The 17,681-nt window shown below is 34.8% G+C and overlaps 1 protein-coding gene across 1 annotated transcript in view; it reads left to right on the top strand.

Moving 5' to 3' along the window:
* IPO11 (importin 11) overlaps window positions 1-17,681 on the top strand; it is a 221,902-nt gene that overhangs the window by 100,175 nt on the left and 104,046 nt on the right. The window contains exons 21-24 of the mRNA XM_060009435.1: window positions 6,069-6,184; window positions 10,723-10,799; window positions 16,570-16,649; window positions 17,087-17,167. Of these exons, the coding sequence (XP_059865418.1) occupies window positions 6,069-6,184; window positions 10,723-10,799; window positions 16,570-16,649; window positions 17,087-17,167 (354 nt within the window). The remainder of the gene's footprint in view (window positions 1-6,068; window positions 6,185-10,722; window positions 10,800-16,569; window positions 16,650-17,086; window positions 17,168-17,681) is intronic.

Genomic DNA, 17,681 nt, shown 5'->3' with positions numbered 1-17,681 from the left:
ACGCGCAGGCTCAGTGACCATGGCTCACGGGCCTAGCCGCTCTGTGGCATGTGGGATCTTCCCGGACTGGGGCACGAACCCGTGTCCCCTGCATCGGCAGGCGGACTCTCAACCACTGTGCCACCAGGGAAGCCCTTGAGTTTATGTATTGATTAGTTTTGTATGTAGATAGGTTAAGGAGTCAGTTCTTGAAGACTTTTTATGAAAAGTAGCAGTATATCCATTTCCTATTTGGTGGAGGAATCTACTTTCAACACTTATAGCCCTGTCTCTTTGGTTTTTTATCTCTAGCTCTAAGTAACATACTTATATTGTTCATTCTTGATTTAAGCATTTTAGGCATTATCTCTTGACCACCCTGTTTAGAAGATGAAATTTTAATTCTTTCATTTCCCTCTGTATGACTCCTATTCCTCCCATCCTCCCAATATAGTTAGATTGTAATTTAAATTACGTCATTATTTAGTGTTTTTATTTGTGTGACTATATAAAGGCTATTGAAGGCATATATCATTATGTTATGGTTAATTTTCTTTATTGTACAACCATCCTCCTAATCTTCACTCCTATATAATAATTTGTTTGCTTAGTTTATAAGTTTTCTATTACTGTGTAACAAATTATCACAAAAGTAGTGGCTTAAAACAACATCCAAAATAACTTATAGTTCTGTAGATCAGAGGTCCAGCACACCTTGTCTGTACTCTTTGATCAGGGTCTGACAGGCTGAAATTGAGGTGTCTGCCAGGCTAAGTTCTCCCCTGCAGACTTTGAGGAAGACTTGTCTTTATAGTCAGTCCCCTTGTTGGCAGAGTTCAATTCCTTGATCTGTAGGACTGAGGTCCCAGTGTACTTGCTGTCTGTCAGCTGGGGCACCTCTCAGTTCCTAGAGTCCAGCCACATTCCTTGATACATGGCCCCTTCCATCTTCAGCGTCAGCAGTGGGGAGATTCTTGGCTGTCAAATCCCCTCAGGCTTTGAATCTCTAACTTTCTTTTATGCAAGTAACTAAAGAAAACTCTCTTTTAAAGGATTCATGTGGTTAGGTCAGGCTTATGTGTATAATTTTCCTGTCATAAGGTCGTTCAGTTTGGGACCTTAATCACATCTGTAAAGTAATATCTAAATTAGCACTTGAATGAATAACTGGCAAATGGTGTGTGTACAACTGGGGTTAAGAATCATAGGTGGTCATCTTAGTATTCTGCCTGCTATATTTAGTTTTCTGTGTAACTGAATCCATTCTCTCCACTTGTTATCTAAATATTCCCTCAGTGTGTTTACACACATCAGGTATTTTATTACTTTCATCATCTTGGAATCTGGAAGATTCTTACGTGCTTTAGTCTGGCCTGGCTTTACTCTCTGTTTGTTCACAGCTGTTATAACTGGATCCCCTTTCAGTGTCATCTAAGGGGTTCTTCTTGCCTATCCTTTCTATAGGATGCCTGTTTTCTGTACCTGTCTTCTTCCTTGTTTTACTTCCTCTTTCTGTTGGAGCCCATGAATGCCAGTGGCATTTTGCAAAAGGTACATGGGAGGTAAGTTTTCTTCAGATTTTGCATGTGTGAAAATGTCTTACAGCTTTCACATTGACTGATAGTTTGGCTGAGTGTAAAATTCTAGATTATCCCTCAAAATTTTAGAGGCATTTTTCCTTTGTCTTCTAGCTTCTAGAGTTGCTTTTAGGAATCCTGAGCCATTTTAATTCTCGTTTCTTGAATGTTTCATCTCTCCTTTCCCTTTGACAACTTGTATGATCTTCTCTGTGTTCCTGTTTTCAATTTCATGATGATGTGGGTGTATTTTTATTCCACTGTTCTGGACATGTGGTGTATATTGTAAACTGGAAACTCGTGTTCTTGGGTTCTAGATAAGTCTATTGTTTTTTGTTGATTATTTCTGCACCTTCATGTTTTTCTTTTGTCTCTTTCTGAACTTCTTATTACTTAGATGATAGATGAATGAACCAGCCCTGTATCTTTCTTCATTTCTGCTTTTTCTTCTCTTTGTCCTTTTGCTCTACTTTCTGGGGTATTTCTTCAGCTTTATCATTCACCCTTTCTATTGAGTTTTTCTTTCCTACTATAATATTTTTAATGTCTATGAGTTCTTTCTTTTTAAGTTAAAAAATTTTTGTTTGTTTTTATTGAAGTATAGTTGATTTACAATATTATATTAATTTCAGGTGTACAACATAGTTCAATATTTTTATAGATTATACTCCATTTAAAGTTATTACAGAGTAATGGCTATATTTCTCTGTGCTGTGTAATATATCCTTATTGATTATTTTATACATGTTTGTGTCTCTTCATCCCATATCCTATTTTTCCCCTCCCCCTTCGATGAGTTCTTTTTTGTATTGTTGAATAATCATTTTACAGCATTTCATTTTTTTTTTTCATGAATACAATGTTATCTTTTATTCTGACAAGGATATTAATGATGTATTCTTCTAAGCTTTCATCTCTATGTGTGGTCTCTGTTTCCTTCAAGTTGCTGTTTTCTATTTTATTGTTCTGTTCTCTATTTTTCGTATTAGATATTTTAATCTTATATGTTGATCCTTGGTTGCCTGCTTTTTTTTTTTTCCCTTGTGAAAATTTGAAGCATATACAAAAGAAGGAAGAACAGCATAATGAATCGTTAGGTAACCATCACCCAACTAAAAGAGCTATATCAACATTTTGTCTGTATAAATTTAAGAGTGAGCACTAAAAAGCTAATTGGAAGGGTTAAGTATGTATGCGAAGCTTGCTGATTGTGGATTTTTTCTTTAGGATAATCTAGCTGGAGGTTTTTTTTGTATGGGACAGATGTTTTGGTTCCGTGTTTTTCAGATCTTTCCTTAGTGAAAGATCCATCAGTCTCCCGTCTGTTACGTTATATCTCCCTGTTTTATATAGTATCCTTAGTCTTGATTACCTGATATCTCCCTATCTTTAGACGATTTGTTTTACTTAACCAGAAAATAAATGGCCAGTTCTATACTGGGTTCAGGAGAGGGCCAGTTGTTGACTGTTGCACTTGGATGAGATCTTGTCATCAGATGTCTTTTAAAATACCTTCTAGAGGTCCTATTATTTTTAATACCTCCTCTTCAACTTCCCCTTCCCAAAATACCTTGAGCTATCAGTTCCTGAGTCTTTTGGAGTTTCTGTGATATAAATCAGGTGGTTTCTTGCCCTTTTTCACTGCTGGCTTTGAGCTTTCATTTTCTGAGTCTGCTAAATCTGATTTTCTTTCCCGCTTCCAAAAATGAGTTGCTTTTATCTCTTCTTATGCTGTCTTTGTACTTATGGTTTTAGGTCTTTAAAAGCACATCCTCATATATCCTTTTAGTGGATCTTGGGAGAGCACAGTAGTAAATGCATGTGTTAAGTCTGTCAGCTTTCTGCGGAAGTTAACAGTGATTTCTGGTACGGAGTTGTTTGGTATAGCTGCAACATAGAGTCCTGAGCTTGGGTGTGGGGGTCTGGTTAGGAAGGCATAAAGAACATCTCTTGAAGTTCAGAGGAAGAAATGTTATCTTTTGTATTTTAGAAAGGTAATCAGTGTACCAGTGGGGACACTGGTTTGGAATGGAGTTAAACCAAGGTCAAGGAAATAGTTGGGAGGCTCTTCTGTTAACCATGAAAGAGATGATGACCTGAAGTAAAGCCATGGAAAGAAGGGGAAAAATTTGAAAAATATTAGGGAGATAGAATTAAGGATTGTTTAGATTGGGAGTGAGGAGGAGGAGGAACCAGGAGGTAGTTGTGATATAATTTATTTCTAGATAGACAGTGATTCATGTCACTTGAGTTAGGAAATGCAGGAAGAGGAACCATTTTTTTTAGGAAGACAATGAGTTGGTTCACTGGTATACTTGAGAGTTTGAGATGCCTTCTGGGTGATGATGTCCTCTGTCATTTGGGGTATCTGAAGTTCAGAGGTTTTGGTTGGAGATAATAGATTTGGACATTATCAGCATGTACATGGGACATGAGAAGGGAACCAAAGACAATAACCTGAGAAATAGCAATTTTTAGAGAGTGTTGTACTTTTCTCCCCTCTTAACTTAAATTATAGATTCACAGGCAGTTGCAAAGATTGTACAGAGAGATTTCCTTATACCTTTCACCTAATTTTAAATTCCTTTTATGTTTTATGTAGTTATAGTACAACATGATTTCCCCCCTTCAAGCATTTATGATAATTTTATTAATAACTGATGACTTTATTTTTGAGCTTTCATAGTATTGTAGACAACATCTTGTAGCTCTAACTGTAATTATTTCATAGTATTGTAGACAGTGTCTTACAGTTACAGTTGTGGATTGAAAGAATGTTCAAATAAATTTACTTAAAGCTGCATATTTGGGATTGGACACATTCTTCAAGCCACTAGATTACAAAGGTAAATTTCTTCAGGCTTTAACTGAGAGAGTCTTATGTTTTTAGCAGTTGCTTACTTTAGTTTTGCTAATGCTAGCATACTGTGCTCATTGGAATGTGCACTAAGTAAGTAGATTCTGACATTCCTAGGAATATTAAGTCTACTTGATATTAAAAATGAACTTGACTAGTTTTTCTTCATGTTTTTTATTTTTTTTGTTCTGTTAAGAATTGAGCTATGGAGAGTGAAATTTAACTGAATTTTAAGGCCCAATTTACTACTTTATGAAATGTGACATTTTTATAAATCTCTTCCTTTGGAAAAATCTTTAATAAAGTCTTTCAACTGATGCTTAGTTATAGAAAGGGCCAGACTTAACATATTTCAGGATAAGCTTTATGTATTTCCACTGAAGTATCTATACCTCACTGTTAAAAATTCATATATATATACACATATATATGTCATCAAAAGGGGAATATATATGTATTTTGTTGCATTGTAATTATATGTCAACTATATTGACATCTGAATTATTTTCTAAGTGAGGAGGTGTTTGATAGTTTGGTTTCCTTTCTGTGTTTATCAGATTACAGAGATTATTATGAATTAAAAATTGACTTTCTATCCTTTTTGTTTCTTTCAAAGTGCTTAGATTTAGTGTGATATACTGAGTCAACCTCCATAAGACAGTAATTAGTCAAAGTAGAATTTTAAATTAAAACCCCCTCTTCTTCCATCTTTGTATTCTTTTTTTTTTTTTTTTTTTTTTGCGGTACACAGGCCTCTCACTGTTGTGGCCTCTCCCATTGCGGAGCGCAGGCTCAGTGGCCATGGCTCACGGGCCCAGCCGCTCCGCGGCATGTGGGGTCTTCCCGGACCAGGGCACGAACCTGTGTCCCCTGCATCAGCAGGCGGACTCTCAACCACTGCGCCACCAGGGAAGCCCCATCTTTGTATTCTTAATTCATTAAAAATTTTAGCAGAAATTCTTCGTTAAAAAACATGCACACATTAAAAAAAGACTCCTTTTACCTTCTTGCAACATCCTTTTCCAATATCCATATTTAACTAGTGTTAACAGTTTTTTCTGTTTGCTCCCAAGAAACATTTTTATGCGTGTATCTTCATATCAGATACATAGCTATTTAAAAAAATAGTTTGGCATGTGGAATTGTTATATACATTTCTTTTTAATCCCAATTTGTCATTATTTTTGAGATTGTTTTCATTCCATGCCTAATCCTTTTTCATGGCTACTCAGTATTCTAGAATATGAAGGTATCATAATTTAATTATCTTACTGATGAACATTTAGATTGGGTTCATTTTAGCTTATTTAGGTGAGATAATTTGTAGAATTTACTACATCATTGTTAACACCTCTTCAGTTGTCAGAGAAGGAAAAATAAATATTTATATGAGAAATCTCTTAAAATGAACAGATGTGTGTAGCTTTGGTGTATATGGTTTTACTACCATTAGGCAATTGAATAATATTTTTTCCAATTGTAAACAGAACTAATTTTGTTTTAGTAGTGCTTATAATTAGAACCATTCTTTTAAAATCTGATTGATTGATTTTTTATAAGTTGGTTTTAGGGCTTTTAAATATGATAGGTGATTTTTTGGTGGGAGGTGGGACCTTAGAGTATCTTATGTTAAGTTTTATTTATACTTCCCATAGGGATTAGGAGCAGACAGCAAGAACCTGTACCCTTTCCTGCTCCCAGTTATTCAACTGAGTACAGATGTTTCCCAGCCTCCACATGTTTATCTTCTGGAAGATGGTTTAGAATTATGGTAAGAGGAAAAACTTGATACCGTGGATCTTATTTATTTATTTTCCTGGCCTTCCCTACTCATGGCAATAAAGCAAAGGTCATGTAATAGGGCTTAAAAACCCAGCATTTAAAAACAAAAAACATAAAGTCAGTTTCCCTGAACTGGGTAGCATAATACGTAGCTCCAGCTTTTCTTGGCAGCTGTCACTCAGTGTAGGCTTATAATAGTCAAAGTTAGACAGGAAGTTTCAGTAAGAACTCAGCTGAATTTCTGAATTTCTTTTGGAATTTGTAATGTAAAATGGGGAATCTTGATCAAAACTAAAAATTGACATAAAACTTCCAGCATGTTAAATGAGATGTTTTGGGGGATATTGAGGTATTTTCAACCTCTTACTACTTTACCCAGTAAGTACTGAGATAGAATACCTCAGCCCTAAATGTTAATGCTACTTAGTCTTGGCTTATTATTTTACTGAGTAAGTAGTATATAGTGTTTAGAGGTAAAAAACAAACAAACAAACCCTGTTTCTGTGGCATCTCAGAGCTACAAACTGTGAAATGAATGAATTGGAGTTAAGTAAGTACAGACTGAGCATTGACTAGAAATCTTTTTTCTTCGTCTTACTGATGGCAGCAGTTTTCTTCAGGGCCAATCTTTATTTAAGATGTAATTAGTAATACAGGAAAGGTTTTAAAGTTCTAATTAAAAACCTAGTATTGGAATTAAAAAAGCAAATCATAGAAAGTAACCACAGAAAAAATAAACATTTGTGGTATCTCCCTCCCTCACTCCTTCCCTCCCTTCTTCCCTTCCTCCCTCCCTTCCTTCAGTTTTGCTTGGATGTCTAGGAATGAACAGTTTTTTGATTCTAAGAAATTGTCTTTGATGCAAATGGTAAAATTAATGATCTGTATCAGAATACTAGATGAACAATTTAAAAACATAACTAAGGTAGATACTTATTAATTTGCAATTTGTGTTTCTCATATTCTTTTCTGGGTTATGTTGTTTGAACTTAAGTGACTTAAATGATTGTAAATTAGCATATGTTGGAGCCTCTTATATTCATATATTTTTATTCGTACAGGATGGATTACTCTAGGTCAGAGGTTGGCAAACTTTTTCCCTAAAGGAGCAGATAGTAATTATTTTAGGCTTCACAGGCTATGTACTTTCTGTCCCAACTCTTCAACTCCGCTGTTTCAACACCAAAACAGTCATAGACAATATATAAACAAATGGACATGGTTATGCTCCAGTAAAACATCACTTAGAGAAAAAGGGTATTGGTTTGGCCCATGAGCTATAGTTTGCCACCTTCTACTCTAGATTACAAATTAAAACATTAATCTCTGGCACACAGATACTTTTCTGTAACCATATGTATATGATATCTATCATAAAGATTAAAAATATTATAATAAAGAGGCAGACTCATATACTTATCAATATAATTACAGATTTAGTATATTAATGTGTTAATGAGAGGTATATAAATTTTTTAGGGATTATATGAACAGTGCATTATATGAACAGTGCATGAGAAGTGCATTGCTCTACTAATGGTAATTTCTTTTTTCCTAGCCTTTCGTTGTATGTAAACAAAATTAAATCATTAGGATACATTTTAAAAATTTATCAAATTTATTAAAGCTAAGATTATTTAGAGAATCAGGGTACACACTTCTTAATATAATTTTCTTAACGGGTTAGAAGTCGTATTTGGAAGCAGATATAGGTGGCCAATCCCACGTATACCACTGCATTAGGTTTGTAATCATTTTCTGTGAGCCTTCTGTAAAATGAGGAAAATAATTTCTACCTTATGTGGTTGTTGTGAGCATGAGATACTGTTTGTAAAGTGGTTAGCATGTTGTGTATGATTTATAAAGTCTGAGAATTGGTGAGATTGCCTAGGAAGAAAAGGGCAGATAGAGAGCCTTGTGCTCAGGGCAGAATCCTGAAGAAAATACATTCTGAGGTCACACGAGGAGCCATCAGAGATGATATAGGAGGAAAACCAAGCCAAGAGAGAATATTTCCTAAAAGAGGGAATGGTTAACTATGTCAAATGTTGCTGATTGTCCTTGTAAGGGTGTACAGAGAAGTGAATGGAGATGATAGGAGGGGTTTCAGTGGAGTAGTGAGAACAGAAGGAAGAATTGGAGTAGATTGAAGAATGAATTGGAGTTAAGTAAGTACAGACTGTGAGCATTGACAGCTTGTTTGAAAGTTTTTACTATGAAGAGGGTGTTGAAATTGCGTTAACAGTTGGCTAGTGCGGGAATGAAGATCTAGAGGTATGATGAGGCTCAAGAGAGTGAGATAATTGAAGGAGGCAAGAAGGGATGGGATTCAGCATAAGTGGAAGGAGTTGATTTTTTTTTTTTTTCTTTAAATAGCAGCAGGGGTATTTCGTCCATTTTAACTCGAGGCAGGAAGATAGGTTTCTGTATTGTAGTAGAATGAGATGGGAAGGTGTTCCATCTAATAGCTTCTGTTTTCTCAACAAAATATGAAGTATAGTCATCACTTGAGTGTCATGGGCTGGAATGGGAGTATTTATAAGATGAGAGAGGTTTGTGGGGACAAAGGTATAAAATAGTTATCTTGGGGAATGGAAATTTGAACTGGTAGGGCTTACCAGTACCAGTTGATGTTTGTGGTCTTGTTTACAATGAAAAATTTTTCAGACTGATTATGTGATTTTTTTTTCATGAGTTCTTTGACCCAACATTGTTTATTTTTTTGCTGATATTAAAATATATGGTTCAGGCCTGGATTTATTGCATTGTAAATATAACATACCACTTGTAAAATTTTTTTAAACTTAATGTGAATTTTAGTGACTTCTTATAGTATCTGTTTTTGTAATATATTCACATAAATAGTAATGATAGTATCAAAGATGCAGACTTTCATGTATATCTGTTCTTTTTAACTTGTAGATTGTTAGTTCACATTATTTTGCTTTTTCATCTTGACCCTGATGTATTAAAATACCCCATTCAGTTTTTTGTTTTTTGTTTTTTTTTTTTTTGCGGTACGCAGGCCTCTCACTGCTGTGGCCTCTCCCGTTGCGGAGCACAGGCTCCGGACGCGCAGGCTCAGCGGCCATGGCTCACGGGCCCAGCCGCTCTGTGGCATGTGGGCTCTTCCCGGACCGGGGCACGAACCCGTGTCCTCTGCATCGGCAGGCGGACTCTCAACCACTGCGCCACCAGGGAAGCCCCTGTTGCTGTTTCTTAGATTTATTTTTTATTGAAGTATAGTTGATTTACAATGTTGTGTTAATTTCTTCTGTACACCAAAGTGACTCAGTTATACACACATGTACATTCTTTTTTATATTCTTTTCCATTATGGTTTATCCCAGGATATTGAATATAGTTCCCTGTAGCACCTTGTTGTTTATCCATTCTGTATGTAATAGTTTGCATCTACTAACCCCAGACTCCCAGTCCATCCCTCCCCCACGCCCCTCCCCCTTGGCAACCATGAGCCTGTTCTCTATGTCTCTGAGTCTGTTTCTGTTCACATATAGGTTCATTTGTGCCATATTTTAGATTTCACATATAAGTGATATCATATGGTATTCGTCTTTCTCTTTAAAATCCTGTTCCTGTTGATCAAGTTAAGGTGTCAAAGACATCATTGCTTGTGCATGTTGGAAGTACTTCATTTTGGGGGTAGCTGGTTTTCCCTGTGTAATATCCTGCCCAGATTACCTTATTTTGTCATTTAAAATTTGTGAAGTATTTCATAGACACAAAATAATATGAGGTCATATTGTTTATAATTATTTATAACTTACATAAAATGAAAATCAATTTTCCATACTCTGGGTAAGAAATACAACAATAGGAATGTCTGTGAAGCCCATGGTGTGGCATGTTTGTTGAATCTTCCTGCATCCATGCCAGGGATAACCCACTGTACTGATTTTTTTATTTTCATTCCTTGGTTTTCTTTCTTGTGTTTTAATGCTTTTAAAATCACATATGCACGTGTATCTCTAAACAGTATATTTTAACTTTATATAAGTTGTATCATATGTGTTCTAACTTACTTTTTTTGCTTCCTGTTTGGAGATTCATCCATAGTGAAGAGCTTAATGGTGTGACTGTAACAATTCATTTACTCGTTTGCCATTTTGTTTGTTCAAATAATGCAACATTCTTGTGCATGACTTCTAGAGCAAATGTATAAGACCTTATGCCCTGTGCACATTTCTGCCTAGATATAGTGCCAGGTCATAGGTGTATACACATGTACATATTCAGTATTACCAGATAATAATTATTTCCCAAAGTGATTATATCAACTTGCACTGTTGTTAGCAGTATGCAAGAGTTCCCACTTTTATAGCTTTAACAATACGTGGTATGTCACACTTAAAATTCTGCTGATCTGGTGGGGTAAAATTGTACCTTGTTTTGGTTATAATTTATATTTTCTTGATTACTGGTCAAGTTGGGTATCTTTGGTTCTTTTTATAGTTATAGCTTTAATGGTTATGGAAAGTGATTTAATTGTCTGTTTTTTTTCCCTAGGTTAGTGACTTTGGAAAACAGCCCATGTATTACACCAGAGTTACTTCGTATATTTCAGAATATGTCACCACTTCTAGGTATGTATTAAAGCATAAAATTACCACTGTTTTTGAATGCAACCATAATTTGGGGCATTATAGGTGACTATAAATCATACCTTCCATTTTTACTGAAGCCCTTGATTTTGAGAAATAAGTTGTGTAGTGTTTTAATAATTCCTAGATTTTTTCCTACAGTATAACTTTTTAGAGTTATTTCTGCGTATTAAAGAGCAAACACTAAATTTACTTAACTTATAGTTAATTGAGAATTGATTTTGTGCTGTCAGTTGTTAACAAATGAGCTCTGTACATATTTCTGATTTAGCTAAGGAACCACCAAAATAAAGATTATTAAATGTTAGAAAATCATTTATTGTTTGTTGAGGTATTGCTTATGTAGAAGCTTGAAATCAGGAAGCTTAATGTTTTAAAGGAACACTTTTGGCATGTGACACCAGAGAACTGGCCACTGTGCTAGGAGTAGGCTGTTAGTCTCTGTTAGCCACCATGGATACCTGGTTAGATTCTTTTCTGAACATGTATTCTGATGATACTTAGTCATAGAAAGCCAATACTTGTCTGCTACATATCAGCTACCATTCACAAGTATGTAATACCTTAAATTTACAAAAAATATTTTGTTCACAGGGTTATTTTTGTGAGCGATTTTACCAGTGCAGATTCACATTTAAACCTCATTGAGTATTTAAGAATTGTATACGGTGCTATTTACTGGCCCTTTGCTTCTTTTTCAGTCTGCAGATTACTACCATTTTAAAAAATCATTTATTTACAAAATGTAAAAATTATTTACATTTATTCCGTTCAGAGTTCCCACTTTCTAAGGCTCACCCATGAAGCATCTTTAATTCCTTCATTAGAACTTTGGGTATACTGACTGAATAGATTAATATTGTCAGGAGAGGGCATTCATGTAGGAAAAAACTAGGAAAAAAGGCATACTTATTATGGCAATATCTCAAAATTATTTTTTCTGAGAACTTACTTGTAGTGAGCAGTTTTATTAGAGGGAAGGTATTACTGAGGTATAATGATGCACCAGAAAGGTAGACACATTCTTTGATAAAATCAACAAGTGTGGACTAAAACATAATTATAGCTGATTAAAAAACATCTGTTGGGCTTCCCTGGTGGCGCAGTGGTTAAGAATCCGCCTGCCAGTGCAGGGGACACGGGTTCGAGCCCTGGTCTGGGAAGATACCACATGCCGTAGAGCAACTAAGCCCGTGCGCCGCAAGTACTGAGCCTGCGCTCTAGAGCCCGCGAGCCACAACTACTGAGCCCATGTGCCACAACTACTGAAGCCCGCATGCCTAGAGCCCATGCTCCACAACAAGAGAAGCCACCGCAATGAGAAGCCTGCGCACTGCAACGAAGAGTAGCCCCCACTCGCCACAACTAGAGAAAGCCCGTGTGTAGCAATGAAGACTCAACACAGCCAAAAATTAAAAATAAATAAAATAAATTTATTAAAAAAATAAAAAACATCTGTCTTCATTTGCTGGATGATCATGGGGGCTATAGATAATGTGATTAGTCCTTCGTGTTTTCTGATTTTTTTGTTGTTGTTGTTCTTCTACCTCATTCTTCAGAATAAATTAGACCTCAGATAATACCAAGATGCCATCTGTTTTCTAATAAAAAGCCATTTGATGTTTTATCATCTAGCATCCCCATAAAATTATGGAAGAAATTTTCAAACATGAAGACAGTGGCAATAGACCAGTCACTTATTGCTAGTCTCCTAGGAAGTTTTGTAGCTAAGATACCATAGAGGAAGAGAATAGGCAAAGTCCTTTTACTTTCTTTTACTCTCAGTGAAGGCCATCCAGTTCTAGTCTACCTAACTTGGAGATCATATATAGTGCCATCCTGGGTAATCCACAGTGCTTCTTTATACTTGCCCTGAGAATGGAAACCTCGACCAGGCCCATTATCAACTTAGTCATGAACAGGATTCAGCCATTTTCACATATGGGTAACTTCACAAGGTGATTTCACTTCATCTTTGTATTCCACCCCGAATTCAGCCTGCCTGGCCTTTACAATGTGGTGGGAGAGAAGATTGGTAGCCAGGAAGAAGAGACTGAAAAAAAAGCACATAACTAACCCTCCTATAACCATATGACACTATTTTGAGTGTAGTTTTAGGTAGGTACTAAAGTACAGTTTTACCATAGAAAGCTTTGTAGTTGATGCATAGTCCTTTAAATCAATAAGAACTTTTATGTGTTTAGAACAATGTCTGGTACATAGAAAGCACTGTTTAAGTGTTTTGTAATTATATGTATTACTACTATTACTGTCAACATTATTGCTATTTTAAAAGAAAAAGTACTGAACCACTGGCTCTGTAGGATTTGTTAGTTAACTTAATAATATGAAGAAATTTTGTATACAAATTATATCTGTGAATGTTTAGTATACCTCGACATCAGTATTACCTTTATTTTTGTTTGAGTATTGCACAACTAATTAATATTGTTTGATATGTAGCTTTTTGCATACACATTCTTTCAGGTGAGCTTTAAAATTTATTTTGAAATATAACCAGGATATTTACTTTAATCTTTTAAGAATATAGATCGAAATGAATACTCACTTTTCTTAAAGGTGAAAACATTTTTTCCTATTAGATCAGTGATTTTTAAACATTTATTTAATGAATATGATAGCTATTATTTTTTCCAAGTAGAAATAAAGCTGCTGGCTGGTAGTTTCTCATTTTCATTTAAAACACATAAAACCAACAATATTGGTGTTTAAGTTAATGATTTTTAGGATATGTTAATTAAGTGTGAATAAATCCAAGGCTAAAATTCATTTCATATCCTTCTCCCCAAATGTAAGTAGAACTGGAGATACTTTAAGTAGAACCATTGGCTATAACTAATTCTAATAATTCAGTTCTAAAGGCTTATTTTTAAAATCCTTTAAATCTTTTTTATGGTATTAATTTTCTCAGTATTCTCATTACTTAAAAGATGAACACCTGACTGACTCTTGTCCATGTTGTTGTAAGTGCCAAGGTAATGTTCCTTGACCAATAAAATTTTTCTAATTTGGAAGGAACTTTTTCCCACCTGACATCTTGATGATGTGTAGGCTATTTTACACATTTTAGCCTTCATATTTTATCAGAATTTGAAATAAAAGAAGAAACTACTATAGTTTCATTTCCAAACATAAACATTAAATAGTATGATTAAAAAGAATAAGTAAAATGTAACATGAAAGTAGAAATTAAAAATAAGAGCCAAAGAATAGAGAAAAACAGAGAGGAATGGAATATAAAATATAATTAGACTAATAAATATAAATCATATGTGCACACAGCATAACTAGATACTTTGATGGGTTACAGATTTGAATCAGAGCTCTCTGTCTATGAAAGAAAAACTTGATCACTTAAGTTAGGGATTTGCAAAATGGTTGACATTTTGGGCCATGTAATTCTTTCTTGTGAGGGACTGTTTAGAGCATTGTAGGAAGCTTAATAGCATCTTTAGCCTCAACCCACTAGATGCTAGTTTTTAACAACCAGAGTTTCCAGACATTGCCAGATGTCCCCTAGGGGGCAAAATTGCCCATGGTTGAGAACATTTGAATTAAATTATTCACAGGGCTGAAAATAAATACAGATCTGTTGTATGGGCAGCTCTTCCTGATACTAGGACCAGAAAATAATTTTTTATCAGAGTCTTACTAGGAACTCATGGATATAATGAACAATGTTCAATATACTTTAAAATAGATAAATTTATTACTTTTAGGACTTTTTTTTACTATTGATATTTAATATTTGCTGATGATAGCATGCCTTAGGAAATTTAGTAAAAGTCCTTTGCATGATGGAGGCATGGAAAACAGTATGAAGTGACCTAATTGCTTATTTGCTTATATAAATTAATCTAGAAATAGCTTTTAAAATATCTGTAAGAAGAGATGGGTACTATGGTTTTTATTTTTAGGGTTTTTTTTTTTTAATAAATTTATTTATTTATTTTTGGCTGCATTGGGTCTTCACTGCTGCACGCAGGCTTTCTCTAGTTGCGGTGAGCAGGGGCTACTCTTCGTTGCGGTGCGTGGGCTTCTCATTGCGGTGGCTTCTCTTGGTGCAGAGCACGGGCTCTAGGCGCACAGGCTTCAATAGTTGTGGCTCGTAGGCTCTAGAGCGCAGGCTCAGTAGTTGTGGTGCATAGGCTTCGTTGCTCCGTGGCACGTGAGATCTTCCCAGACCAGGGCTCAACCCCGTGTCCCCTGCATTGGCAGGCGGATTCTTAACCACTGAGCCACCAGGGAAGTCCTGGTACTATGGTTTTTAAAATAAATCTTTCTTAAATATTGTCTCCTTCATCATAGATCTTGATAAAATTTTAGATGGCAGTGATTGAGAAATTATATTCACTGACATACCTGGAATGTAGCCATTCTAAGTTCTCACTTGAATGTAGACCCTCTGCCTTATTTATCACGGTGGTTGCCAAAACGGTGGTTGCCAAACAGTCTGCTATTGTTGGTCTGTTAAACAGTGTGCACAAGTTTAGACTTGACTGCACTTGCTCCTTGAGGAGAAAAGGACGTGTGAATTGTTCATAAGAATAACTTTATCCAATGTAATGGCCTACCCCTTTATCCTGAGATTTTGTCTTACTTCTGTTGTGAAAAATATTTAGGTGACAGCCTTTATTATTTCTTTTTATGTCTTCTGTTAGCATGGTAACAAGTTGGTTAGTTTCTGTCCCCTCTACATTCTCATTTTAAACTAATATGTTAAATTCCTAAAGTATAGAAAATAATGCCTTTAAAACACATTTTGAGCTTTGAGTGGGATTGTTATTTTCTTGTGAAAGTGTATGGGTAATTCTCACCTGAATAGAATATCTTGTCACTTTGCTAGGATATGAGTTAGGTAAGAACCCAGGGCCTACACTTTTGCCAGGAAACATTTTTTAATCTGTCCTATTGCAAGTGAATACGATTTCTAAAATAGTAGCAATACAGAATGAAAGATTTTAGATATAGATGATATTTTGGGGTCATGTTTTGATCTGTATAATTAATATACATCTGTAATCTGTGTTCTATTGTATCATTATTGTATGTGATAAGACATGTAAAATAACACTGCATAAACATTTGATCATTTTCAGTTTTTAACAAGTTTTCTGCTTTGCACTTGAAAAAGAATAATTAAAAACAATATCCTTTTCCTTATACTATTCTGGTAATAACATTTTAAAGAAGATTTTTTATGTGTAGGTTTTTCATAGAGGAGTGGATTTGAAGAACAAAGCCCAAGAATTGAGAATATCTAAACACAGTATAATTTTCGGAATATAACAGGGACTCTTTTCGTAAGTAGGGTAGCATGTTGAGTGCCAGCACAATAGACACTCAGTAAATGCTTATTGAGTGAACCCATTTAAGCAGATATCAAAATATGATGATAAAATGATTCAGTTGCATGTCGTTTGCCATGCTGGTACTAGAAATTTAGTTTGAAATGCAAGGTTGGATCATGTAGTTATTTTCTGAAAGGAAAGAAAAGGGAGCTTCGTATTTTCTAAGTTGTTTTAACTAATGGGAGGTATATGGGAAAGCATTAAGTTACAGGTTAATGCCAGTTTTTAGATAGATATTTATATACTAGCCATCTGAATAGCATTCAGAAAAGATTTGTAAAGAAGGGCATGTAACTTAGCTTTAAATAAGTCACTTCATTTAAACTGATTTTGAACAATGAATTAATTTTTTCTTTTTAAAACAATTATTATTTTGGCAGAACTAAGTTCAGAAAGTCTCAGAACCTGCTTTAAGATCATCAATGGTTATATCTTTTTATCATCAACAGAATTTTTACAGGTATGTTGTAGTTTTTGCATTGTAAAAATTTGTATAGTTATTATTTTGATTGTTTCTTATTTGAAATCAGGAATCTTATTTTGAAACCTTTTCAAAATTTAATAGATTGATTTATTACTTTAAGGGGGGAAAAAACGTCATAAGCATTGCCTACTGTGGGGCAGATGTGATGTAGTCTCATGAATTATATTATTTAACATAAAAAAAAAATGCTCTACATGTAAATATATCCTTATATTTCTACAAAAATTAGAATAGCAATAAACTGTATTTTTATTTCTTAAACTTTTCCTAAAGAGTTCTAATTGAAATTTTATATGCTTAGAGCTTTAGTATCTAATTCTCAAATAGATTATGAGTCCCCAATTTAATTTTATACCTTTTTTGATATTGCAGATATATTCATATGTATATTTTGACTTTTCATTGAATTTCAGACATACGCAGTAGGTCTATGTCAGTCCTTTTGTGAACTGCTAAACGAAATTACTACAGAAGGCCAAGTTCAAGTGCTAAAGGTACTGTCATCTTTCTAATGAATATTGTTGTACATTTTCCATCTGTATTTTGTGAAATTAGACCTTCATTTGGGTTTAGATGATGGGCAAGAAGGGGAAGAGTAATTCTAGACAGAATATTTTCTTTCAGCTGTATTAAATTGGTCTAATACCTCTGGACCAGGGGTGTCAAATTTGATTGTGCATATAGATCACCTGAGGATGTTGTTAAAATGCAGATTCCACATTTCTAACTAACTTTCTGCTGATGGGACCCCACTCAAAGCTCCCCCTCATCCTGAGACTTCACTTTGTGTAGCAAGGCTTTAAAAACTTTTATAAATGATCCAAAGCCTGGTGACATCTGATACTTCTCACCTGTCCAGTTTGTTAGCCTGCTTTTGGGACACAATATTCCCACTATAATTTGGTACTTTTAATTTGGATCGGTTCTAGAAGTTAGAGTACCAAGTTTTTATGGACTGTGTATAACTAAGAACCAATGTTGAATCATTATATTGTATACCTGAAACTA

Source organism: Delphinus delphis, chromosome 3 (assembly GCF_949987515.2).
Source record: "Delphinus delphis chromosome 3, mDelDel1.2, whole genome shotgun sequence".
Lineage (NCBI taxonomy): Eukaryota > Metazoa > Chordata > Mammalia > Artiodactyla > Delphinidae > Delphinus > Delphinus delphis.
The sequence above is the reverse complement of the archived record's forward strand: the minus strand, read 5'-3'. Positions and strand labels throughout refer to the sequence as shown.